The 26,108-nt window shown below is 40.3% G+C and overlaps 1 protein-coding gene across 2 annotated transcripts; it reads left to right on the top strand.

The window, feature by feature from the left end:
* The first annotated feature begins 755 nt into the window (after positions 1-755).
* GOLGA3 (golgin A3) lies at positions 756-25,969 on the top strand. Of its 2 annotated transcripts, none has more exons than XM_066200122.1 (24): positions 756-869; positions 2,499-2,851; positions 5,608-5,889; positions 6,737-6,849; positions 7,328-8,019; positions 9,219-9,330; positions 10,376-10,682; positions 11,282-11,484; positions 11,696-11,833; positions 12,790-12,951; positions 13,719-14,087; positions 14,423-14,500; positions 15,476-15,739; positions 16,224-16,318; positions 16,482-16,698; positions 17,268-17,411; positions 18,068-18,265; positions 18,745-18,861; positions 19,093-19,232; positions 20,027-20,159; positions 20,363-20,485; positions 20,824-20,988; positions 21,189-21,349; positions 21,798-25,969. In XM_066200122.1, the coding sequence occupies exons 2-24, from the start codon at positions 2,722-2,724 to the stop codon at positions 22,003-22,005; spliced, it is 4,551 nt and encodes a 1,516-aa protein (XP_066056219.1). In that variant the 5' UTR covers positions 756-869; positions 2,499-2,721; the 3' UTR covers positions 22,006-25,969. The 2 variants fall into 2 exon arrangements, with proteins under 2 accessions (XP_066056219.1, XP_066056220.1); XM_066200123.1 differs by having other exon boundaries at positions 757-869; positions 5,608-5,766.
* The last annotated feature ends 139 nt before the right edge of the window (positions 25,970-26,108 follow it).

The raw sequence follows: 26,108 nt of genomic DNA, 5'->3' as shown, positions 1-26,108 counted from the left end.
TTCCTGGAGAAACAGCTCAGAGGATTCATGTTCATAATAAGGATAATTTGGAAAGGTTGATAACAGAGGAGTACCTGGCAAAGCGGATACTGTTTAGCTGGCCATTATATTTAAGGTGGCAATATGACGTTAGCAGTAGTTTTCATCATGGAATTTTGTGCTCCGACGTACCCGCTCCCAGTATCCCTGAGGACTTGTGGGATGCGCGGCGCCAGAAAGACGCTGAAAACTCTAAGGACCAATTCATGAGGAAAGGGCCTTGGGGAAGGCTGAAAACGTGACATTTACAGGACACGTCACTAGACTCTCCTGACTCAGACCCTGTAAAAGGCAACGCTAATGCAGGAACATGAATGATGCAGACACGGAAGACTGCCAGGAGCGCACCACAGACACAAAGAAATTTCACCAAAAAAACTTAATTTTTTTAATTTATGCAGAACTTAATTTTAATTTCTGCAAGTCACTGCCAGCCCCGGGGTCCCGACGGAGGAGCCGACCACATCCCCGCCCCTCAGAGAGCCGCGGCCCAGCCCCGGCCCGAGAGCCGCTCCCCCTGCGTCCCTCCTCCCGTCCGTGCGCTGCCGGAAAGGTCCGTCTGGAAAAGCCGCCGCTTCTCCCCGGGCCCGGCGGCCCCGCCGCCGCCTCGGAGCGCCCGGGCCCGGGCCCTGGCTGTGCCCGGCGGGGCCGCGGACGGCGGCTCGGGGCCGGCAGAACCGCGGGGCCCCTCACGGGCCCGCGCTCGGCGGCGGCGGCGGCGCCCGGGCGGCGGCGGAGGGAGATCCGCGCCGCACCGCCCCGCCCGCCCCTTCCCGGCGCAGGCAGCGCCACGTCTCGGGCAGGAGCCGGCGCCGGGCGGGCGGCCCCAGGTCTGCGGGGGGCTGGCCGGGATGGGGGGCGGCGGGGGCGGCTCGGGGGGGGCCGGGGGCCGCTGCAGGCCGCGGGGCGCTCGGGGCGGCCGGGGAGCGGGGAACCGCCCGGGGAGTGGGGAACCGCCCGGGCCGGCTCCGTGCGCTGCGGCCCCGGGCCTCCCGCTGCCTCTGCCGGCGCCCGGGGACGTGCCCGGCCCGGGGACCCGCGGCCGTGTCTGCCGGTGCCTCCCCGTCTGTGTGACCCGTTGTCGGCCTGGTTGGTCGTGTTTTAAGTAAAATCGGTGACTTTCGTACAGCTCTTTCCCTGTGGGGTTATCGCTGTGTTCCCGTGGCGTGCCTACATCTCTGTGTGCGTCTGTCTGCTTGTGTGCAACACAGGGATACGAAAGGACTCTGAGGCCAAAATACCATTTAATATTGGGAATGGGTTGTATAGGAGAAAGCCATTCTTCATCACAGTGATCGTTTCAACGTGTTTTGTGACAAGGACAACAAACTAGCTCGTATTGGCTGGATTTTGATAACGTGGAAGGAGTCAAAGTCTTGCTTTTCTTTTGTCTGTAATTCCTCTTGGTAACCTGTCATGTAACGTCTATTTGCTGTACAGTGGCAGTTCTAGGAGTTTTATTGAAAGCTTTATTATACTGAAAACCTTTAAAAATCATAACAAATCACAGTGAAGGTATTGATTTTTTTGTTTGGTTTCCCGTTTAGAAAGGTGCTGCAGCTTTCTGGCTCCTTCACGGCTTATCTCTGTAAGGGTCACCTACATGACCGTGTTTTCCTGTGTGCCCTGAGCTGTTTGCTGCTTCAGTAACATTTTGGGGTTGATGTGGGGTTGCAGGGTGACCGGGCCAGTGTGGCACAGTAGCAGTTACACAAGTGCTCTCTAGAGATACGAAAGGAATGTCGTTCAAAATGTTTGTGTTCATGTAAAAGTGCAGTCAAAATGTTCCTGATTTGACATTCTCCAGCACGCCCTCCCCTCTCCCCCCCCAGAGGTTAGATCTGAATACCTGAAGAATCATTTGCAAATTCCATAAACTGTGATTGGAAATCCTTTTCTTGGCTGGTCATAGGAGAAGGCAGTGTTGAGCTGCAGTCCTGGCCGTGTTCTGACTGCCAGCTTGTGCTGTAATGAGTGGTTCAGAGTCTGTACAGTGATTCATAGTTGTTATTCTGCAGACAAGTAAACAGAAATGATGTAATTTAATTTTTAAAATGTTAAATCTGAATTCTGTACTTCATTTAAACAAAAGATATTGAAATCTATTCCTTTAAATGAAATACATGATGTGTTTCCATATATGTACTGTAATTTACATAGGAGGATACTACTCTGATACTGGCTTTGCTCTTAAAGCAGAGGCCAAAGACATCTTTCCATTAAAAAGGACAATGATTTTAAATCCGCTGTCTTGCTAAATATTATCTGTTGCATTGTTCTGCAGTATATCAGTGCTACTAAAACAGTGAGCATAAACAGATCACTTTATACTTGCTTGTGTTTCATTGTCTCTGTTGTTACTGCATGACCTGATTCTGTCTGTGGGCACTATTTTATTTTTAACTCATCTTTTCAGAGCTCTAGTAAATGTTTGTAAATTCAGTATATTTTGTTTCTAGAGGATGCAGCTCCTTGGTGATTACGACTTTGGCTGCGAGCTGTTTCCATGATGTGGAGTTAGCAGCTGCCTGCTGCACACCAACGGCTCTGCAGCTCAGAGCTGTGCTCCTGTGTGACATCTTGATGCTGTTCTTGCTGATGGAGAGAAACAGGACTTGGTAGTTCACTTGGTGGCCAATTGTTGAGAAGAAGAACTTTCCAGGGATCTGGATTATTTTTACCATGGACTCCTCATCTGTCCAGCAGGATGTTCACTTGGAGAGCAGAAGCAGTAATGGGGCTCCCAGCAGCTCTGAAGAACTTTTGGATTGTAAAGCCAAGTCACAGCTAGTTACTACAGATGAAATTAACAGTAAGTTATTTAATATGCACCAAATAATTTCCTAGTCTTACCCAGGCTTTTATATAATCATCTGTGTTACTGTTCAGGGGAAGTTTTTCCCTGAGGTCAGGAATTTCCTTTATAGCAGTTTTAAGCAAGTTTGGTGAAGTCTGTAGCTCTGTGTGTATGTGAAACTGTTTTTTTTTAAGCTGTAGAACTTGTTCTTTTGAAAGCAAAACCAAACTATTAACTTAAATACTATCAGCTGTCAGGTGAGTATTTGTTGTTCAGGGTGTTAGTCTTCAGATAATGTTTCCAAGAGTGTACACCTGGAACTCTCTAGAACGATCCGTTCTGAAATGACTGTTCCAGAGTAAGCTTGTGAGTGGAGTACTTTATTCTGGCAGAAGAAATCTTCCTAATAAATTAGATCACTTAGGCAAAACCCAAAACTGGCTCTGCTTCCCTTTATGAAAGAGATGCCAGCATGTTCTCTCCAATTTATCTCAAAGTAACTTTGATACGTAGACAAGCTCTCTAATAAAATAATCATGCAGCTGTTTACGAGAAACTATTTAGAGTCCACTATCTGAGTAGATTATAGCGTCAAACTTGAGTTGGAAGGGAGCTGTGTGGGTTATCTAGTCCAGCCTGCTGCACTGAGCACACCTGGTTCTGGAGCAAGATCAGGTTGCTCAGGGCCTCATCCTGTTGAATTCTGAGAGTGTCTGTTGAGAGGGCTTCAGCAGCCTCCCTGCCCATTGCAGTATTTAACTGCTTTCATTGTGAAAGTATTTTCCCTGCACTGAATTGAAATCTGCATGTTTCCCTGGCAGGAGTCTGAGGATATGTTGGTGTATAAGGATGTGGCCTGGCTGGGTGGAGAGGTGTGTACATTGTGGCTGCCTAGATACACAAAAACACAGTGGTTCCTTATGCAGAAGGAGGTGACGTGGTGAGGTTGGGGCCTTCTGGTACCACAGGTTTGTCACGGGCAGCAGAGAGGAGGCCCTGACACTTTATTTGCTTCTCTTAGGCTGCCCTCAGAGTGGCAGAGTGTTCTTAGGTGATGATTCATTCATCTTTTATGAAGCTGCAGATCACACGTTCCTGTCATCTCCTGTGCTGGACAATCGAATTGTGGCTTACAAATAGATAGTGTGTCTTTCTACTGTTTTTATTCTAATTGCATCTCCTTGCCCATTGTTCTAAAAAGACAACAGCTGTATTGACACTACTGCCTTTAAATTACTTTAGTTCAAGGAGTGTTTAGATGCTGAGTGTCTCCTGGTCTCAGGAAGTTGCCAGAAAACCATTCCTCCAGAATTTTCCTCCAGCATCCCTTTGGTGTATGTATACCACTCACTGTTGTGAAGAAAAAATGTGAATAAAGTGTAAACCTGATGCAGTTTCTTAGATGGGCAGAAAAAATATTACTGAATGTATAAGCTATCTTCTATTTTTTGTCTTCTTGTGGCTATTCTTAGCATTGACATGTATTTTAAATTTGGTTTTGCCAATATTCTGGTTTTAAAATGTTAGTCATTAAAAAGCAGTCTTTCCCTTTGTCCTCCTTTACATCCTTGTTCAACCCATCATGCCTGCACCTGTTTTTTGTGAGACATGATGATCTAAATCAGAGAAGTGATTAAGGCTAAATGGCCTGAAAGGTTATCTGCATGGCAAATAAGGTACTCAAAATTATTTTGATTCAGATCTTAGCGCTGGTGGGTTTTGGCAACCTAAGTCTGAAAGCTTTATATTTCTACCCAAATTCAGTTTCCTCATTCAGTTTCCTTTGTGCTGGTTCACACTGAGCCTCCTTGAGGGAAGATGCATTGCAGAAATGGGAACTTGATTTTTGTACTTGCAAATACTTTGTGATCATAAATGTTAAATGTTTTCCACCATCTTTAGGAAAAAAATAAATCTTGCATATTATTCCAGTGTGTTCCAGTTACTTCAGTGATAACGTGGTGTGGGAATGAACAGAAAGGCAGTGGCTGTTTCAGTGCTCTGCTCATTTGAGATCTATAGTAATTAAAGTTAGATACACAGGTTTTTTACAACAGCAGCTTCCTAAATGTTCATAGTCCCTAGCCAAGTGAAATAGAAATGTTTGAGAAATCCAGAGTATAAACCTTGAGATGTTTATCTGGTTTTGAACATGCATTTTTTCCTGCTGGAAAAGAAAAATACTAGTAAGTGGGGGTAAAATTGCTGTTGAAGTAGTTCTTAAATTGCATTTTTAATTGGTAGGTTTATTATTTTGATACATATGAGCTTTGCTACTGTACTTTTGATGAAGATACCCTATTTGAAAAAATGTAAACTCAGTCAATTAATTGAGAAACTGCTTGGGCCAGGCTGGAAATCGAGATGGTGGATGCTTTCTCCCCAGTGCCCTGCTGCTCATCAAAGAGCTGAATCATTCAGCACAGGCCTGCAGCTGCTGAGGCTTACTTCTGGTAGACTGCTCCTCAGAGTTCCTTACACTCAGTGTTTCATGCTTCTAAACCTAACGAGATTTAAAAACCTCTGTGAAGTTCTCAAGATGTTTTATATGATGACTTTTGAGGGCAACATAGTAAAGCAAATGAAAAGCACCTGTTTTGATCTTTTAAAGTAAAGAATCAAAAATCCTCTATGAAATTTCTCCTGCCAGTTGCTGTCGGTAACAGTTTCCATATTCATACACTGTAAAGGCAGTAGTGCTGTATTTGGGTGGAGCTATAAAGATGAATGGGGTGGCTTAAAGTGTAGTTCAGTAAAACTTTCTTTTCCAGCTACCAGTAATAACACCAATGAAGTGCCAAATGAAGAGGGAAGTCTGGAGACAAGCAGCAAAGTGGATGCCTGCCAGAATGGGCCAGAGTCGCTCTGCCCCGACTCTCCTGGATCTTTTGATCCCACCAGCAGTGAGCAGGGTGAAGAGTCATCCCCAGGTGTGACTGGTTTCCATGACAGCCTAAGGAAGTCTCAGGGAACTAGTGCTGAGGGCGTAGCTCTTAGAAAAGAAGCTTTGCAGTCTCTCAAACTAAGTCTTCCCATGCAAGAAACTGAATTGTGTAAGCATCTGTTTATGGTGGTGCCCCTGCTTTCTCTTGCTGCATAAAGCTGTTTACTCTGAGCCTGGCTCTGGACTCCTGTAACATCATTTAAGCTTGAACTAAACTTCATTTTTGCAGTAAACTTTTACTTAGAACTACAATTCATTTTCTTTCAGTAAACCACCCTCTGCTGCAGCTAAGGCATGTGCCTTACCATTTAAAACTGCCTCTTCACTGGAGGGGAATTCATGCTTTCTGGGGCTGAAGCTATTCTAATCTTCTTGACTATTGGGAGTAACAGGTGACATTAAAAAAAAATAAAAGAACAGCTGAAACAGGTGATTTTAAGCTAAGAAAAAAGGAAAGGAGAGAAGAGCAGTGAAGGGGGAAGAAGGGAAAGGCTTTATATTAAGATATCTAAAAGCCTTACTACAGGAAAGGCTTAATGTGAGTTAATAAATGGTAAGAAAATGTATCTGGGGAACAATTTTCCACTACTTGTAGGGAATGAATGGACTATGTAGGTCTTGCTTAGTTTTATAATTTTCGTACTGTCAGAAATGCAGGACAGGTGAGATTAAATGACAGTAATATTTTATTTCTTGCTGTATAATCTCTTGTCCTATATCTGTGGAGGAACTATAGCATTTGCAAACTGAGCAGTGGAGGTCCACAGGCTTTATCAGTGCTTACACAAGGATATATTTGAAGAGGATCATTTGAGGTGCATGTCAGTGGGCTTTCCTTTTATTCCTTGCTTAAGCATGAAGCATGTTGCTGATGGTAGAAGGGGCTTTTAACTTTGCGTCCCTTTTGCCTGTGGTGGAGTTTTCTGTTTGACTGTGAAGATACCTTTCCCTTGCAGGCTCAGCAGAGTCTTCACTGCCCCTGGAAAATGAAGAGCAAATCAGACTTCAGGCAAGAAGGCGTCTGGAAGAACAGCTCAAACAATACCGAGTGAAGAGACACCAAGAAAGAGTGAGTACCACACAACACATCTTCTAGATTGTGTTTTGCTGAGAAGCTTGAAAACTTTACCTTTTCTGTGCCCTGAATTAAAACATTCAGTAGTTTTCTCAAATGAGAGAAAGCTTTTTTTTTTTTTCTTCTGGACAGGCAAAGTTTGGTTCTGTTACCTCATCAGTAATGTATCGTTTCGTGCTACTTAAAATAGGGGAGGAAAAAACAGACACCAAATTTAAAGTAACCTAAATGTTCAGTTTTGCTTATATTTTTCAGTTACCTTTGGAGTCTCATATGAGCATTTTCAACATCTGTATACTGAACCTTGATAGGGTTGATTGCTGATATAATTTACCTTGTTTATGAAAGGACATAGGTTTAATATCAATGTAAAAGTGTAGAGCTTTATATCTTAAGTTAAGCAAAATAAGTCTTTGATGCTCTTTCAAAGTTAACATTCTGGAATTTATTGTTGACTCTTTGCTTCTTTTAGTCGAGTCAGTCTGCATCCAAAACCCGTCCCTCCAGCACCCTGGATCCTGAGCTGATGCTAAATCCAGAAATCCTGCCAAGAGCCAGCACTGTAGCAATGACAAAAGAATACTCCTTTTTGCGGACCAGTGTCCCCAGGGGGCCAAAGCTGGGTAGCTTGGGACTTCCAGCGTCTTCAAAAGAAAGAAAAAGCTCAAAATCCAAGGCCAGCAAGATCCGGTCCTTGGCTGACTACAGAACTGAAGATTCCGATGCTCGAAATGCTGCTGGGAATTCTGTGGCTACTGACTTACCTGGGGGGGCTCTGACTCAAAGCAGAAGTGGTCCAACATCAGTTGTCTCTGAGATCAGTCTGCCCTCTGACGTGGATGATCGAGTAGAGAATTCCTCCTTGGCAGGAGACAGCATTTCAGAGATTGATGGGAGTGAAGTGGGAATGAGGCTGGATGGAAATGAGAGCGACAGCTCTACCTACAGCAGTGTGTCAGGGAAAGGGCTGTATAGCAGTTTACAGAATGCAGAAGGCAAACAGGATACTCCGTATACAATAAATGGCCAGAAGATCCATCCTGAAGCAATGGGGCAGTTTCCTTCCATCAGCGAGGTGCTGCAGGCTGCGGCAGTGGAGCACCAGGCCCAAGAGCAAGACGTTAATGGAGAGGTACGGAGCAGGAGAGACAGTATTTCCAGCAGGTAAGAATGATCTATTGTTAGCTACTGATATTTTCTTGGAATAGGCAGCCTATTACTTTTCCCTCCTACTAACTTTAGATCCAGTTTTAACTTACACTGTGATTGATTCTGTTAGTAGCTTACAAATTCGAAAAGAATCTGAGAGGTCGCTTCATGTGAGTACCTATTTACTAAGTATATCTTTAGAGAAAGATATTTTTGCCCCCGGCTGTGTTAAATGTACTGCAAACAGTTGTTTCTGTCTGTATAGAAGGACTTCATTCACTGAATCACTCATGAGCTTTGCTCTATAAAGTCTCAAAGTGTAGACTTGACTGCCTCAATGGCATTTAGTGTTGTCCTTTTCCTAATCTGTGCATGTACCTTTCAGACCTCACAGAGTTAAGAAATGCCAAGAGTCTCGTCCTAGATATCTTATCCTCTTCAGCCCTTTGAGAATGAGATTTAGTCTCCCAAGCTTATGTGTATATGACAGGTATTAAACTGATTCAGAAAGCAAGTGCATGACTGGTGAAGCCCTTAACAATGTGTGCTTTTTATCAGTTGTCTGCAGATGCATGTTTTATATGTCCTATTTTTGAAATTACTTTCCCCCCCCGCTTTGTTGGAATAAACAAACAGAGATGCTGAGGTGTACAATCAGTTGTTGGTGATTATTCTGGCTTAGATTTATTTTTTGTGGTAATGAGAGAAGATCTTTTTCTCCAGATGCCTTGGCTGTACAGCAGGGAATCAGTATAAAGAATCCCTTATGCCAAATACCTGTTCTTCCTTTGTTTACAGCAGCTATTGGTATCTCTCAGGCACATTAAAGCAGACAGTTACGAGAATAATTGTGGAGGTTTTGTGATCCCGTCATGTCCAGTTGTCTGTTTAAAATGGGATCTGTAAATACAGAATACGATGAAGGCAGTGATTGCACTTCTGTAAAAGAACAAATACATGGTGCCATGCTGGACTCTAGTTGCTGCAAGTACAGGAAACTGAAGTATAAAACCTTAGCATGAATATAATTTCTTTCTATTTTTAACAGAGGGTATTACACTGTGTTCTGGATCTATCATAAGCCCAGAAAAAATGTCCTACAGTCTAAACCACATGGAATCTGAGTACCTCTTAAATTAAGAGTCACTTTTCTTCAACAAGATGAGTGTTGTATTCTAACCCTGTAACTGTGCTTGTGCTGTCTCTGTCTCCAGTGTTTCTATGGAAAGCTCGATCGCAGGAACACATGACGAGATGCTGCAGGTTATGAAGGAGAAGATGAGACTTGAAGGGCAACTAGAAGCACTCTCACTAGAAGCTAATCAGGTAGAAAATGAATTTGGAATTCTGTATTCAGCAAATCAGTATTCTAATTCATTTTCAAGAGCCTCTTGCTCCTTACTTATGGAATTGTGTTTTGTAAAAACATGGTTGAATAAGGTACTCTATAAGAATGCCGTGGTGGGCTGACCCTGGCTAAATGCCAGGTGTCCACCAAAGCTGCTCTGTCCCTCCTCACCTGGCCAGGGAAGAGAAGAAATAACAATGAAAGGCTCATGGGTTGAGGTAAGGACAGAGAGATGGGGAATCTCATCTCCAGAGCATGGGGCACCTCCTTCCCCTCCCTCTGCACTGTCCTTGGTGTCTGCAGAGCTGTTTCTCTCGCAGTTTTCTTCTTATTTTTGCTGTTGCTCTTCTGCTATTTTTTTTTTTAACTTTCTTAAATCCCTCATCCCAGAGGCCACTGTCACTGCTTGGCTCAGCTTTGGCCACAGCTGGGTCCATCCAAGCTGGCCTTGGCTCCACTGGAAAAGGGGGAAGCTCCTGCCAGCTTCTCACAGGGACCACCCCTTGTAGACCCCCAGTACCGAAATCTTGCCATGTAGACCCAATACAGATGCTGAAGAGGATAAGTAGAAAGCTGGTTAAGTCTTCAAAGATTACTTAAAAAAAGAAAAAAACCTGGGGATTTTACATGTTTTGTTTTTAAAGTCAAATTAAAAGAGACCCAGTAAATCTAGAGCAGTGCTAGTAATGTCTTTTAAGTATTTTCTCTTTGGTTTAATTGATGGTATAGCACTTCAAATAGAAAGCATTCTTCCTTAAAGTGTGGAAGTATGTTTTAAATGTGTTTCATGAAAAATCCTGATGTGGTTACTGACATACAATGCTCTAAGTCTTGTATGTCCTTTTCTCTATTTTCTTTGACTATTTAAAATACCTGATAGGTGAGATGTTGCTTTAAAAAGAATTTTTTCCAAGCATGTGGTCTTTGCCTTATCAAAGCCATTTAGCTGGGCATCTTTTTTAGTCAGCCATTAATATATTTTCTCATGAGACTCCTGTATTTTGATTTTCTGGACACATTCAGGCTCTCAAAGAGAAGACTGAGCTACAAGCCCAACTTGCAGCTTTGAACATGAAGCTTCAGGCACAGATGGAGCACAGCCAGAACAGCCAGCAGAAGCAGGAATCCCTGAGCTCAGAAGTGGCCACATTAAAGCAGTCTTGCTGGGATCTGGAACGAGCAATGGCTGACCTGCAAAATGCCTTGGAAGCAAAGAATGCCAGTTTGGCTTCTTCAAACAATGATTTGCAGTTAGCAGAGGAGCAGTACCAGAGACTCCTGCAGAAGGTTGAAGATATGCAAAAAAATGTTCTCACCAGAGACAGTACAGGTGAGATGATGTAAATGTCAGTTTTTAAAATTTGTTGTTCCATAAATCATTTTATTTCAACTTTATTCTGAAGTCCAGAAAGAAGAAGAAATTTCAACTTGTGTTAATTTGATATCATACGAATAAAATGGTCTGAATTTTAGGATGTTTGGTTTTGATTTTGTGTCACAGAAGTGTCACAGTTTGCAAGCTGCCACTGCTAGCCTGGAGAGGAAGGCATAAATATTTAGTCCAGACAGTGGCCTGGTTGTTTTCTTGGAAAATTGTACAAATGCCAATTTGTAATGATGACTCTATGTGCCAGGACACCTACTTCCTTGTCTTTAGTTAGTTCATATTTTCTGCCTCTAAGGAGCTGTAAATGCTTACAGAAGTGATTCATTTTGTTTCATTTTATTCTGCTTATGACCCTGTACTTTGGATTCTAGCAGTTAGGCAGGAAAAGCCAATCTTTATATAATTAGGCATATGTACTTTTGTTCAACAATAAAGGAAAAATATTAAAAAACTATGAATATAGCAATAATCCTTGAAAAAGTGTGCATAAAAATAGCACAGTGGGCTGTGTTAGTCCAGGTTCTTTATTTTTGTTTTTCTAGTCCATGACCTGCGACAGCAGCTGGCTTCCTTGCAGACCCAGCTTCAGAAGGTGCAGCTGGAACGGACCACACTGACCAACAAGCTGAAGGCATCTGAAACAGAAATCACATCTCTTCAAAATGTGAGGCAGTGGTACCAGCAGCAGCTGGTCCTGGCACAGGAGGCTCGTGTCAGGCTGCAGAGTGAGATGGCCAATATACAGGTATTGTGATTTATTGCCTGTGGGAGAATCTCTTTTTTTTGTCAGTTTTATCCACAGGACAACCTCGTGGCCTTCTACAATGGCCTGACTGCACCAGTGCCATGAAAGTGTAGCTGAAATAAGGCACTTACTGTTTCAACTCCTTTTTCCTTTTTTTTTTCTTAACTCTTAAATTCTGTTGGTATTAATCTGATTTTTTTCTTTCCTTTAGGCTGGGCAAATGACTCAAGCAGGGATGTTGGAACATCTCAAACTAGAGAATGTGGCCCTGTCTCAGCAGCTGACTGAAACCCAGCACAGGTCCATTAAAGAAAAGGAACGCATTGCAGCACAGCTACAAAATATTGAGGTATGGTTGTAGATGGTTTTTGTGAGTTATGTTCTGTCTAGGTTGTGTATTTATGTTTTGCAAAATCAAGGGTATTCTGGCAAAGTAGCATAGAATTCTTACGATTTGGTTCAGATCCTGCATTATGAAAGCAGTAAATATTTCAGAACAAAGAAATTTGCATGGCATTATGAACAGTAAGAGAGAACAAGTCCATATATTTCCCATTTGAGGGTGATACTTGCATTTTCAGTTCTGGTATTTGTTTTTAATTGGACTTTGAAAGCAAATGTAAATGTTGTCCTTTGCCCATCCATGAACTTGTTCAAGAGGAAACTTAATTGGGAGTTAATCTAAATCAGTAATGTGCTTTTTTAAGTGTGTGAAATTGCTCAGTAATCAGGTCCTTCCTTCCCTCTAGTAAGGAAAGTTGGGTAAAATCTGAAGTACAGTATGGTCACTTACAAAGCTCTTGGAACCTTAAATTCCCCTGATTTTCAGTGACATTCTTGCTTCTTAGTATCAAAGGAAAGTAAAGCAGCAAGTTAGTGGAAACACCCCATCTGCAATGTTACTGATAGCTTGTGTAAATGATAGGACTGTTTCCTGAGTAGCTACAGCATCCAAGGAATGCCTTCTGGTTTAGAATTTTCCCAAACAGCTTAATTTTAATCAAGATTCTTTTTCTTCATGTCTTGCTCATCAAGTGAGAAAGGACAAGGTGTTACTTAATTCAGATTGTCACAAGTATGCAAGACATTCACTATTACTGTAAGGTGTTTTAAGGATAGGAATGAGTGACTTCAATAAAGGCATACAGGTGTGTAAGGCAGACATCGGAATTATTTTGTGTTTTTCCTCTACAAATTTTCTTGATAATTTACTTTTCTCTTTTACTTTGTTGTTTTGTTTTGTTTTTCCCACTCCTTCCCCTTGATTGAAACTGCCGAAGTTGATTCCATGCTTTTTCTATGCAGGCTGACATGTTAGATCAAGAAGCTGCCTTCATGCAGATCCAGGAGGCTAAAACCATGGTGGAAGAAGACTTGCAGAGAAAACTAGAGGAGTTTGAGGATGAGAAAGAACAGCTTCAGAAAATGGCTGATTCTGCAGCAACATTGGAGCAAGAATTGGAACAGGTAGACTGTTGTTCATCACCTTCCCAGGAATTCCAAGGGAAATACTTGTTTGGCAGAAAAAGCAGTAGTAAATAGATACTGAGCTCTGAACTTCTTTTTAAAACCTGAAAGATTGCTGCAAAAATGAAGTGCGTAATAAAGTCATCCTGTTTCAGGTGAAAAGGCCCTTTTTATCAACCATGTCAGTAGTACTTTTTAAAAATTTCATAACTACTGTCTTGCCAGATGCTGGGTTTTTTTTAGTGAATTCAGTATGTGATTATTGTAAGTATAGACAAGAACCACAGATCCATGTTCAGAGCTGTTAGGCAGTCAGGATATCATTACGTACCTTTACACTTACAGAGCCCTGCTTTAACCTTGTAACCTTATGCAGGCAGCATGTCAAGGGCTGCAGTGACATGAAGTATGTGACAGCTCAGTACTATATTCCATGTCATGATATGGTGTTATTAATAATGCTGAATTTACCTGACTTTACTGTGGACATATTTTTCAAGTGAAACTTTAGAATATAGTGAGTATTAGGATAGGTTTGTCATTCTGGTCATTGCTTAGCCTGCAAAGTAATAGATGCTGCTCAAGGCAGTCAATACAATTAACAGAGCAAATAAAAGTGGCCTAGGACACTTAAAAATACTTTCACCTTCTGCTATTTTCTCCTACAGGCTAAAATATTAATTTATAATACTTGATTTTGATTAGAGCGCTTTTGCAAACATAACCTTTGTTTTGTATTAATTTAATCTTAAAATATGTCCTGTCAGGTCAAGTTGACTTTGCATCAGCGAGATCTGCAGCTTGAATCCTTGCAGCAAGAACACCTCGACCTGATGAAGCAACTGACACTCACCCAAGAGACACTGCACACCAAAGAGCAGTCCCTGGATGACCTGCAAACACAGTATGATGAACTGAAGGCCAGGCTAGAAGAGTTCCAGAGTGATGCTGCTTCCAAAGATGACACGATCCAGTATTTGCAGAAGGAGAAGATTGTGTTGGAAGTCGCTCTGCAGGCAGCAAAAGCAAGTCAAGAGCAACTTGATGAAGGAGCAACACGCCTTGGAGAAGATACAGAAGTAACATCACAAATCTTGGAGCAGCTGAAGCAAGAAACGGCAGTCAAGTCAAGCCAGGTGATGATCTTTCTGAAATCTTACCAGTTTTAAAACACAGTAATTTGGAGTGCAGGTCAGAGTTTGGGAACTAGTTTTGTAACGTGCTCTTTTCTGTGGCACGGTGGGCCAAACATCTTTCCTGTGCAGTAATTTGGCTCCCAGTGTGGTGACCTGGTAAATGTATTTCTGTATAAGGTGTTGTGTTACCAAACCTTTGAGATGCTTAGTCAGCAACAGCATCCTTGTTAGATTAGTCAATTGTTACAAATCAGACAGATATGCTCACTGAAGAAATGAGGTATAATATGACATTTGGCACATAAAGCAATGTTTGCTTTTTCCCCCTCTGGCAGGTGGAAAATCTGCAACAAGAAAATGCCAGCCTCAAAAAACAGCTCCAAAAAGTAAAGGAACAGTTCCTGCAGCAGAAGGTAAGAAAAAGCAAAGAAATTTCAGAGACATAAACCCAAGGAATCACTTCTTTTTACAGTCAAGGCATGTACTTCTGGTGAGGTTATGAGGATATTTAAATCTATTTTTTGTATCACAGAACTTTGTGAGATTAAAATACAGGAACTGTATAACTTACAGTTGAATTTCTATCTGCATCTAATGTAAAAGCTGATCCACCAACCAATTCATGCTTTGATAGGGCTTCAGGGAGTTTGCCAAGTGATTCACCATAGAAAATCTCTCTTTGGTTTGTTGATTAGGTCTGCTTTTGCCAAAGCACTTGTCAGTCCTCAAGTGTTGTTATTGCCTTGCAGCATTGAAAAATCATAGTTGCTTCAGTAATTAGATGGTAAATAAGTGCTTTACTGCAAATTTTACTCTGAATTTACAGTTTTGAAACAGTAATTTGAAATGGTTATGTCATTAGTGTTGCACATATATGTGCCTTATAAGGTGGCACGATTAATTTGCTGCTTGATGGCTTATTAACCTAATGTCAAAGTTTGTTTTAGCATGTTATGTTTAAGTTTTGGAAGGCTGTTTAAACTGTTAATCACAGTTAAGCCCTCTTCTCATGGCAAAAGTTACTAATTGTGTGCGTGGGATGGTTAATTTATTACAATTAGTTTGGTTTTTTAAAATGGCACATAATTAATGCAGTTTCCGTAAAGAACGTGAAGAGTATCCCTTACTGCAAGGAACACTGAGGTGTTTCATTTAATGAACTGCTAATACGAACTGTTACTTGATATCTGAGCTTCCATAAAAGCCTTTGAACCAGAGTAATTACCTTACAGAAGCTGATGCTGGTTTGTATGACACACCCACCCCCTCAAACTAAAAGAATATCGATAAATGCTTTCTAGTAAATTAATCAAAAATTTGCAAAGCTGAAACAGTTTTGCAAACAGCTGAAACAGTGACATTACCCTCTTGAAACCCTTGTGTGCAAGGTCATGGTGGAGGCTTATCGAAGAGATGCGAGTTCCAAGGACCAGCTCATCAGTGAGCTGAAAGCTACGAAGAAGCGGCTGGACTCGGAATTGAAGGAGATAAAACGAGAGCTGCTGAAAATCCAAGTTGAAAAACAGTCACTCGAATCTGAGCATTCAAAACTACAGAAGGAGTTATCTCAGGTTCACCAGCAGATGGTGGAAATAGAAAATCACCTCCAGTCAGTGCAGAAAGAGCGAGATGATATGGAAACACGCCTACAGGTATGGAAGGTGTAAGGCTTTGAACTTGGAGAGTGTTACATCCAGGATACACTGCTGTTTCTATTAACTTTGGAAATAACCAGAATGACCACCTGCAAGTTAATGTTCTTGGTTATATATTTAAAATAGTCTAGACATTTCAGCATATACTTACCAATATTCTGTAAATGCATGACCTATAAGTAAGTGGGGAGAAGCACTACAGCAGTGGTAGAAGACTGATGTGGAAGCAGTGTCCTTGGTCCTAAAGTGAACTCCCATCTGAGAACAAAATCCAAACTCTGTTCATATGTGTCAACAGTGGTGGCCTCAGAGGGAAGAGTTAAAGAGGAAATAAAAGGGAAAGAGAATATGGAAAACTGGAGAGCAATTTATATTTAGAGATGGAAGTAATTTTGAAATTTCATGATTCTTCTAATCAATCATACACAGCAAATATGCTTTTGTTTTTATGCTCATGGGTCTTCTTTTCCTTTCTGTTAAGTCTTTGCAGTTCGATAAGGAACAAATGGAATCTCTTGCTGAGGCAAATCAGGCATTAAAAGAACAAGTAGAACAAATGCAAGAAGAAGCAAAAAAGTAAGTGTTTTTCTAGCACAGACAAAAGAACTACAGCATTTAGTTTTCATATTTGGCTTTCAGATGCTGGGTTTTGTTGGGTCATGTGAAAAATTAATCTTGTAGTACTATTTGTCAAGCAGCTTTTGTTTTTACCTGGTGTTTTCTTTTCCTTTTACACCAGGGCCATCACAGAGCAGAAACAGAAAATGAAGCGTCTCGGGTCTGACCTGACGAGTGCTCAGAAAGAGATGAAAGCAAAACACAAAGCCTATGAGAATGCAGTCAGCATTCTCAGTCGGAGGCTGCAGGAATCCCTTACTGCAAAGGAATCTGCTGAGGCAGAGCTGAGCAAACTAAAAGCACAAATTACTGATGGTGGGAACGACCAGATTGCTCAGGTATGCAGATGTCCTTTGACATTGTACAAAGACAGAGCTATAAGTCTTTAAACACCATTTCACCCTGAAGTGATGAAAATATTTGAAAAATAAAGCTAGATAAGAACATAGTGTCAGGGTTCTGAGCACTGAGATCTTCTTTAACTATATTTGAGAGAGGTGTTTTGGCAAGCTGGTTTGACTGATTAAAATTTTATTGTTGGTGGGATTTTCTAATTTTTTTTTTTTTAGGGTTAGTATCTGAAGATTTTCCAAGACTGTAGCTCTTACTGCTTTTTTCTCATTGACAGCTAAAAGTTTCTCAAGGTAGCCATAGCTTATTCATATATGTTAGGCCTGTAATAAGAAAATTAATTTACTGAGGTAAGCTCCAATTTCTTGAACCAATGGAGCAAGATATCAAATACACCAACAGCAGTAGCTGGATGCAAAGGTGAAATTCTGAGGAAGACTTTTAAACACTAACACCTTGTTTCATATTTGCTAGAGAAGCAGGCTTTTTAACCAAAGCAGAAGTGGCTCCTGAAAATGGGTCATGCACTAATCACATGTGGCCCCTTTGTCTTTAGGAGAAGATTCAAGCTCTGAAGACAGAACTGCGAGCTGTGAGCAGTAGTAAGTTGATGCTGGAAAAAGAGTTGCAAGAAGTGATTTCACTGACCAGCCAGGAGCTTGAAGAATACAGAGAGAAAGTGGTGGAACTTGAGGATGAGGTGATTGCTTGAATTTGCTTTATAGATGGGTATATGACAGTAAAAAGTGCCTGAGAGACAGGAAAAAATGTTAGTACCAAAATTTTATTCCAGTGGTAGAGAAAATCATAATCATGGATAGGAAACATCATGTCAGTGCTACTTGCAAATTTTGTTGCCTTGTGCTGCTTCTTTGTGGTTTCATGAGTCATTGTCTTTTAGGGAAAGAGGATGAGAGAGAGGAGCGGTTCCTGTATTAGATACCAGCTGTGTCTGGTCATGAGACGGGATACATGAATCATTAGCTTTTGGAACTACTGGCAATCATGGATCCCCAGTGACACTGAGGGCCAGGTGATGGTCTTCAGTTGTGGAATGGCACAAAAAAATTATATATATCAACTACTTTGGATCTGTACCTGAACAGTACTCCTGGATTCTTCTTTCTAGCAAGCATTTTAGTCTTCCAACAGGAAAAAATACCAAGTGAACCTATTTTTTAATGTTCATTTAAAAAAGAAAAAAAGAAAAGAAAAAAGAAATCCCACTCTGGAAAAACAAGACGCATAATGAGTTTAACTCAATTTTTTTTTGTGATACTAGCCTGAGGCTGTTTAGGGTTTTTTTTGTTTGATTTGTGGTTTGTTGTTTGTTTTTTTTTTTTTTTTTTACTATAGCTTCAGGAATCTAGAGGCTTCAGGAAGAAGATAAAACGTTTAGAAGAAATCAATAAGAAGTTGGCCCTTGAACTGGAACATGAACGTGGAAAACTTACAGGTCTCAGCCAGTCCAATGCTGCTTTGCGGGAGCACAATAATATCCTTGAAACAGCATTAGCAAAAAGAGAGGCAGACCTGGTACAACTGAATCTACAGGTATTTGACTTCCCAATGTAATAACTTCAGAAAGGAATTGGCTCATATGACACAAAGTCAGTGCATTTTCTGCGGTTCTGGATCTCTCACGTGTTGCATAACAGCATCAATACATGGGTTGAACAAGAGATCAGAAATGGGACTTGGCACTAAACAGAGTTTTCTTTAGGAAAAAAAATCAGTAAGTTTGCACTACAATATTTGCAATAGTGAAAGTGTAGGTAGTTGGAACATACAAAATCCATATGTGTTACTGAGATAAATAAATTTTATTCCAGTAGTCATACATTCATGTGGACATAGGCAATGAGCTACCATTTAACCATAGCTACTTGTCAGGTCGAAGGTACTGTGTGGAAAGAGGGATCAGTGAACAGCAGAGAGTTGTTCTGCAATCCCTGCATTGGCTTGTGTTTATATTTCCTCTACTTCCAGTGAGCCCACACAAAACTTGAATTTGTTTTTGTGATGTGTTACAGGTTCAGGCAGTCCTAAAGCGGAAAGAGGAAGAGGATCAGCAAATGCAACAACTTATTCAAGCTTTACAGGCTGCCCTAGAGAAAGAAAAGTTGAAAGTTAAAGAGCTTCAGAAGCAGGTAATGGTTCATCTTTTATTTACTTACTTTTAAAACATCTTTAAATTACTTTGTATCTTGAAATGAAATCTATGTTTTATAACTTACTGCTTCCTGCAGCGGGTCTGTCGCTTGTGGCCAGTGGCTGAAAGATCAGTTGATGTCTTCTCTGTTGTGTCCTGTGTTAAGCTCCCTTTATGACTCACCTACAGAGATAAAACAAAGTAAAACTGCATCTCTTTGTCCTGTTAGGAAGCAGCAGCCAAAGCAGATGCAGCCCATAACCGGCGGCACCACCGGGCAGCGATGCTGGAGCTCAGTGAGATCAAGAAGGAGCTCCACGCCAAAGAGCTGCTGGTCCAGGCCCTGCAGGCTGAGGTGGACAAGCTGCAGTAAGTAAATGTCTCAAAAAGAACAGTAATTAAACAAATCCTCTGAAAAAGACATTCATTAGTGAATTTTGGGTTTGCCCCTTTGGGGTGGGTTATGTTGAATGTTCCCCAGCAGAACCTGACTATGAGATGCTTGTTTGGACTCTGAGCAAAAACCTGCATTTTTCTGTCTTTATAATTCAGTTAGACCTGAGGTACACTGTTTTTAGGCTTCACTGTCTGCTTTTTTTTCACTTTCACCACACGCTTCTACTATTTCACATTGCTACTAAGGATTAACACTTTATATATATCCTATTATTCTTCTCTTTTATATCCATGAGGAACTACATAGAGGATAAAATTGATTATTAACTATGTTCCGCAATGTATTTAAATTCAGTTTGCTCATATGTATTTTTTTTTCTTAAATAATAAGAAATTATCAGACCTACATGAAAATGGATATAAGTTTAACCCTATTCCTCCAAAAACAAAGTAAAATTACTGACAAGGTTCTGTTTTTTTTTCTTTTTTTGCTGCACTATCTGTTGTTTGTAATTGGACTATTACCAGTGCTCAAGAATTTAGAAAATTATTTTTCAATATTTATTATCTATATATCACTTTCATAAAATCTTTTTGTGATTTAACTCTTGCTCTGTGAATGTGTTGGCAAAGCCCTCAGTCAAAGCTGTAATTAACCAGGTTCCATGCACGGTCCTGTCATTTATAGTTAACTGGCTAACTCAGTGAAGTTCTTGTTTTAAAGAACAGATTGAGTAACTGCCGTGTCTGTTAATCTTGCTGTGCAGGGCAGAGGATGGAAAACATTCCCAAGAGGTATCTCAGTTTCAGCAAGAGCTGGCAGAAGCCAGATCTCAGCTCCAAGTTCTGCAGAAAAACCTGGATGACAAACTTAGTGAACAGCCTCTAGTAAGCCAAGAGGTAAAAAGTGAACACTTACTGTGTTTATCTGTATTTCTATTGCATTGTATGACTTTGTCTTTAATTCACCGTATTTAATAAAGTTTTGCTAGGGTTTCTTAAGAAGGTTTTCATGAGACAAAAGAATATAGTGCAGATTTTGTGTTCGATTGCACCTGTAGATAATTCCATTGATTTTGTTTGTTTGTTTTTTGCCCTGGTAGGTGGAAGACCTGAAATGGGAAGTAGAACGAAAAGAAAGAGAAATTGAAACACTTAAGCAGCAGCTGGACATGACTGAACAGCGCAGCCACAAGGAGTTAGAGGGGATACAAGTTGTCTTGCAGGTATTTAATCGAGCCAGTTCTGAGGGACTGGGGTTTTGATTGCTGTAGGGGGATAATTAAAACATTTTTTGAAAGCATGCTTACACTTTTTTCTGAGTTTTATTTTGACTGTGCTGTTACCTTTGTGTTTCTTCAACCTTTATGCCATTAACATAGGCTACTGGCTTTCTTTTAACTTAACCTCTGATCTTGTGCCATAGCAAATTTGTTTCAAAGAGCAGTGTTGTGTGTTGTTTTTTTCTTCTAGTTTCCTCTGGAAACTGAAAAGATTATAAAAACTTTAGTTGGCTGCATTTTTATGCTGTTCTCTACATCACACTGATTCTCTTCCCATTTAGAACATCAAGACTGAGTTGGAAATGGTGAGGGAAGACCTGACAGTGACTCAGAAAGATAAGTTCATGCTGCAGGCTAAAGTGACTGAACTGAAGAACAGCATGAAGTCACTGCTGCAGCAAAACCAGCAGCTGAAGTTGGACCTGAAGCATGGCAAGATGAAGAAGGTATTTAAATAGCAAGAACATGTTGTAAAGTACAGGAAAATTCTCTGCTAATGCTCTTAAATAGCCTATCATGAGTGTGCCTGTGATTCCTGCTCTGTAATGCAGATGTGCACCAGTAGTGTGATGTGAGACTCATTCTAGGTGGGAGAAATGATACTGATGAAATAACTTTCTGACTCTCCATTTTTCCCTTTAACCAGAGAAAAGAACTGAAAGGCGAGAATAACTCTTCCAATCCTGTGACTCCAGTCAAGATTCCTGATTGTCCAGTGCCTGCTGCCTTGCTGGAAGAACTGCTGAAACCAACAGCTGTGAGCAAGGAGCCTCTGAAGAATCTGAACAGCTGTCTCCGGCAATTGAAGTATGCCCTGTTATTTTAAACCATATTAAAGAATCTTTAAAATGTTTTCAGGAAACCAGCTGCCACCATGAGGAAAAAAGGATTTGTAAAATTAATTCTTTATTGGGACTATATTTAGGACAGTAGGATGTTCTGTCATTGTAAGTGCTTGCTTATATGGTCATTACCATAGTGAAAGAAGACTTTACAATAAAATAAACAAAATGTCTATCCTAAATTGTACACAGCAGAAAAAAATCAGAAACAGCTGTTAATGTTTTTGAATTAAGCATATTTGTTTTGCTCTTAAAGAAGACAGCTCCTAAGCTTCTTTTAGATTTCTTTCTCTTGTATACAGCTATATCTTAGATAGTATTGGAGTAGGTATCAAGAATCAGAAATTTTGCATTTAGCTGTTAATTTTCTGCTTGCTAATTTTTGCTTTTTTTTGCTCTCAATACATTAAAAGGCAAGAAATGGACAGCCTTCAGCGCCAGATGGAGGAACACACCATTACAGTACATGAATCAATGTCTTCATGGACTCAGATTGAGGGCAGGTTAATGGACCTCACTTCTACAAGTCCTACAACTGCATCAGACCAGCAGGAGACTCCTACTGCAAATGAAAAGAAAGAGAATTCTAATGTTAGTGACAAGGAAGCTTTGACACTATAACCTCCTTATCAGTTGTCTTTCTTCCTATTGCTTTAAGTATATAAACAAATCTTTATAAAAATTATTTATTTCATTTTTTAAAATGGTGTTCAGAGTTGTGCTTTTGCCTTTAGAAGCAAAGGGCACTGATTTGAGAAACTGACGGAATAGGAAATGCAGAATGTGCTATTCTAGGCGTTTGTTTGAAACCTTGCCATAACAATTCTGTCACGTTGGGTACTGCCAAGTGGTGAATCTAGCTCATTTGAGGCTTTAGTAAGAGATTCAGATGAAGGTTTAAAATGAGGTCAAGAGGAGCATCTGGTTTCAAGTATGTAATTGTTCAATCTGGGTGAGTTTGTTAAGGAATTACTGTTAATTATGTAGCATCTAGGTTTTCTTGTTTGGATTTTTTTTTTTTTAAATTTGTGGGAGCAAGATGGTTTTTTCCCCTATCTTGGGTTGTAGCCAAACTACAGAGAAAAATAAGTTCTCATGTTCAGCCATTAGTAGTGGTTGAGAACTGGATATGCTGAGTATTCTCTTGTCCCTCCTATAATCTCTTATTCTTGAAATTCAGATTATAGATACCTGTATTTGAAGGAAAAGATGTTATTGTAAGACATTTTGAAGATGACCTTTGACCTACTGCAGAAGAAACAAGACTGTAAAGACGAGCAATACAGAGCAGTTGGTATCTTTGGCAGATTTGCCTGGAATGTTTGCTGATGTTTTTCTCTTAAAGTCACAGGCCAGTAGTGAGCTTTGCTTCACTGCACAAATACTTTGCACCTTTTTATTTCAAGTTTTGAAGTAGACACCCATTTAAAAAGTATGCGTGTAAAATATATATATATATATATATATATATGAAAAAATCATAATTTTCTGACTTTGAATATCTGGTTTAATATGCTTATATACTGTAAGTTAAGGCTACAATGAGGGGTTTTGTTACTGTCATTGTTTTAATGTTACGTGTAAGTTTGCTCTTCTTCAACATACTGTACAAATGGCTTAGGGAAATGAGCCCCTAAAGCCAGAGCTTTTAGAAATGTAATTATTTTTACTTTAAAAGACATAATTATAATGCCTACAAAATTATTATTTTTAATAGCTTTATCTTCTCCCACACACTTCCTCTACTTTTTGCACTCTCTGTTCCAAGGTGTCCACGTGAATGGAAGTGTTGGTATTGTGGCAGCCTCTCTGCAGAGCACCTTGACTCAGTTATTTTTAAAGCAGCTCACTTTGGTTTCCTTCCTCTTTGGTCCCTTTGCTCCATGTGGCTCATAGTGCAGTGACAAGCCAGCCCTCTCCTCACTCTAAAATTCAGTGTTGGGCTATTTGGAGGACTTAGTGGCAACTCATGTAGTAGAATGTTTTTGTCCTTAAAACATAAAACAAGTCAATTATATCCACTGTAGTCTGGTGTTTACAAAAAAAAAAAAAATAAAAAATTAAGTACAAGTGGAGTCAAAGGCTGGCGTAAAAAAACCTTCTAGTTCATGTATTTTTCCAAAGAGGCTGTCACTGATTTTGGGTTTGCTTGATGCAGAGGAGGGGGAAGGATATTGCATTTTGTTTAGCAGTAAGGTGAAAAATAAATAACCAAACCAAACTCCCAAACCCGCCTATATTTATCCAAACTCTGATTTCTTATAACTACCACTTCAAGCTTTAGTCCAGTTGAACACTTTGCACTACAAGTGTTTATACTGAATGATTTCATGCCCTGCAGCTACTGGATTTTAACTTAGATTGTATTGGGATCAAAGTTGAGTGATGCTGACAGTCAAGGTTTTGCAACTAGTAAAGGAAGAAATGCATTGATGTGGCATTGGGTGCCCAGCAGATGGATTTACCAAACAATTCAAAGTCAAAAGCTTTACAAACTAGCTTAAGACATGTCTGCACACTGCTGCAGTCTACTTTGTAGAGTAAATGGTACTGATTATCTCACTGTTGTCTAGTTCTTGAAGTTGTCTGTATATTAAGCTCAAAGAAGGAAAAAACCAAACCACAGTATTGTTAAAGAAAAAAATAAAACTGTAATGAATAATATATTCAGTACAAGAAAACTACCAAATGTCCGGGATTTAAAATACTACTTGTGCAGCGTTAATGTTGCTGTTCACTTTATTAAATACATTGCCTACAGTTCAGAATCCACTATGTTCTAATCTGTTAGTTCAGCAGTATGTTGTATGGATAAAGGTTTTATCTGGTATCAAAGATGCCAGAATTGTTAGAAACCTTCCTAGTTGTTCTCAATGTCAGCTCTCCTTTTTGTGTTCATTCTGCATCCTGCTGCAGTTTCTCACTAGCTCCTGAAGACATCTGAGCTTGCACAGTCCAGTAGCCTTAGATGTGCGTTTCCCTTTCCAAGATGAGGGAGCTGTTGTGGATTGGATTCCTGCGTTGACCCAACTGCTTCTGGCAGTACCTGGACACTGGGTTTTGTCCTGTTATATTCACTGTGTGCTTTTTCTACAAACAGAAACACCATGTCATTTACTTAAATGAAGGACAGTGAGACTTTTGAGGGTATTCATCTGGTGAGGTATGAAGTGAAGTTAGAGAAGTCGCTGGGAAGTCTTTTGGAAGGAGCATGTAGTGTGTGGTGAAAGCAAGGCCTTTTCTTTGAAGCTCATCAGCTATGTTTTTAATGACCCAGAGAAATAGTTGCTGCTTTATTAAATAGCCTCACCCTGAAGCTGAGCTTGCTCAGTCTACAGAGTCTTCAGGTCTCTGCTGTCTAGGCAATAAAATAACTTAGTTGTAAGAATGAAAATTGTCTCCCTTCTGCCTGTCACAGCACTGCCAAATAATCAGGAGAATCTGAAGAATAGTCTCTTAAAAATTCATTTTCCTTTTTCAAGCACTGCAATAGAATGTATTTTCTGTGTTTCTTCAGTGCTTGCATATACTAAACCAAATCTAGTTAATGAAGGAGAAATGTCACTGCAATGTGAGAATGTTCCCCAGTGCTGAAAGCTGGTAAATGGTGCAGCATTCTTTTTTCAGATGCTGTTGAGTTTTTGAAGGCTCTTGAATAACTCTGCATAAAAAAAAAAATCACAACAAAGACCAGCAAAACCCTACGATAGAATAAAATGTTACGGAGTCTCTGGCATTGCTGAATGTTGCATAATGCTCTATTCTATTGTCTTCCAGATTTCTTGGAAATATTTGTGCACTGTGTTGGGGTCAGCTGAGCCCCCTATCCACTCATGCAATGGGAGGATCTGATCCCATCCTGTTTATTCAGGCAATATCCTAGCAGAAATCTATGACATTTTCACATGTGTAAAGTAATATCCAGGATGAATGTTCTACTGTTCATATTGTCATGGATTATATATTCCTCCTTAGGGGAGAGAACTGCAGTGGCATGGCTGTTTTAGTGTTAGCTGTGACAACATCAAAGGTGTGCTGGGGACAGGTACTATTATCAATATAAATTTACCTTAAAGATGACAAATTCACTCCTGGTGATGCAGAAGCTTGTGATGTACATTTTATTAACTTTGCAGGGAAAGTGGGAATAGCTGCATGTGACTTGTTGTGATCAGAGCCTTTAAGTATTTTCCAGTGAAAGCAATTGCTGTCCAGAGGAATTACTAATGCTCATCAGCTGTCATCTGATCACTCTGCCTCCTACTAACGAGCAACACTTGAGTCTTGGGCAGCCTCATTTCCAATACACATGCACAGGTTTCTAGGGGAGGGAAAGATGTTCTGGATATTGTAAATGAAATGGTTCAGTTTCATGTATGACATTCAGTAATGTCTGCTTAGGCTGTATTTGTAAAGATAGAAGTTAATAATTCCATGTTCTTGAAGAATGGATGACCCAGGGGCTGGAGGAGTTACACTATGTACAATTAATGTTTATGATCATACACAGCATGTTGATTATAAAAATTATGTGCATAGGGATTCCTTTAAAAGTTTTGTGCAATAAACTATTTTTGCTAAAGGGCCCCATGTTGTTTCTACTTCGAACGAGTTACCCTCTTCTCTTTGGTTTTGGGAAGTAATTTCTGTGTTGGGATTATGAATATGCTGCATAGCCACCTTTAAGGAAAAAAATCATATTCTGAAAGACAACATTATTGTGT

Source organism: Chamaea fasciata, unplaced genomic scaffold (genome assembly GCF_029207755.1).
Source record: "Chamaea fasciata isolate MVZ Bird 193981 ecotype frontalis unplaced genomic scaffold, bChaFas1.0.hap1 SCAF_18, whole genome shotgun sequence".
Taxonomy (NCBI): Eukaryota; Metazoa; Chordata; class Aves; order Passeriformes; family Sylviidae; genus Chamaea; species Chamaea fasciata.
Note: the sequence above shows the minus strand (reverse complement) of the source record. Positions and strands in the feature narration are given on the sequence as shown.

Coding starts and splice junctions, on each gene's coding strand:
- GOLGA3 (XM_066200122.1), top strand. CDS start 2,722: ATGGACTCCTCATCTGTCCAGCAGGATGTTCACTTGGAGAGCAGAAGC. Junction 5,890..6,736: donor CATGCAAGAAACTGAATTGT/GTAAGCATCTGT, acceptor TTTCCCTTGCAG/GCTCAGCAGAGTCTTCACTG. Junction 20,486..20,823: donor GGATACAAGTTGTCTTGCAG/GTATTTAATCGA, acceptor CTTCCCATTTAG/AACATCAAGACTGAGTTGGA.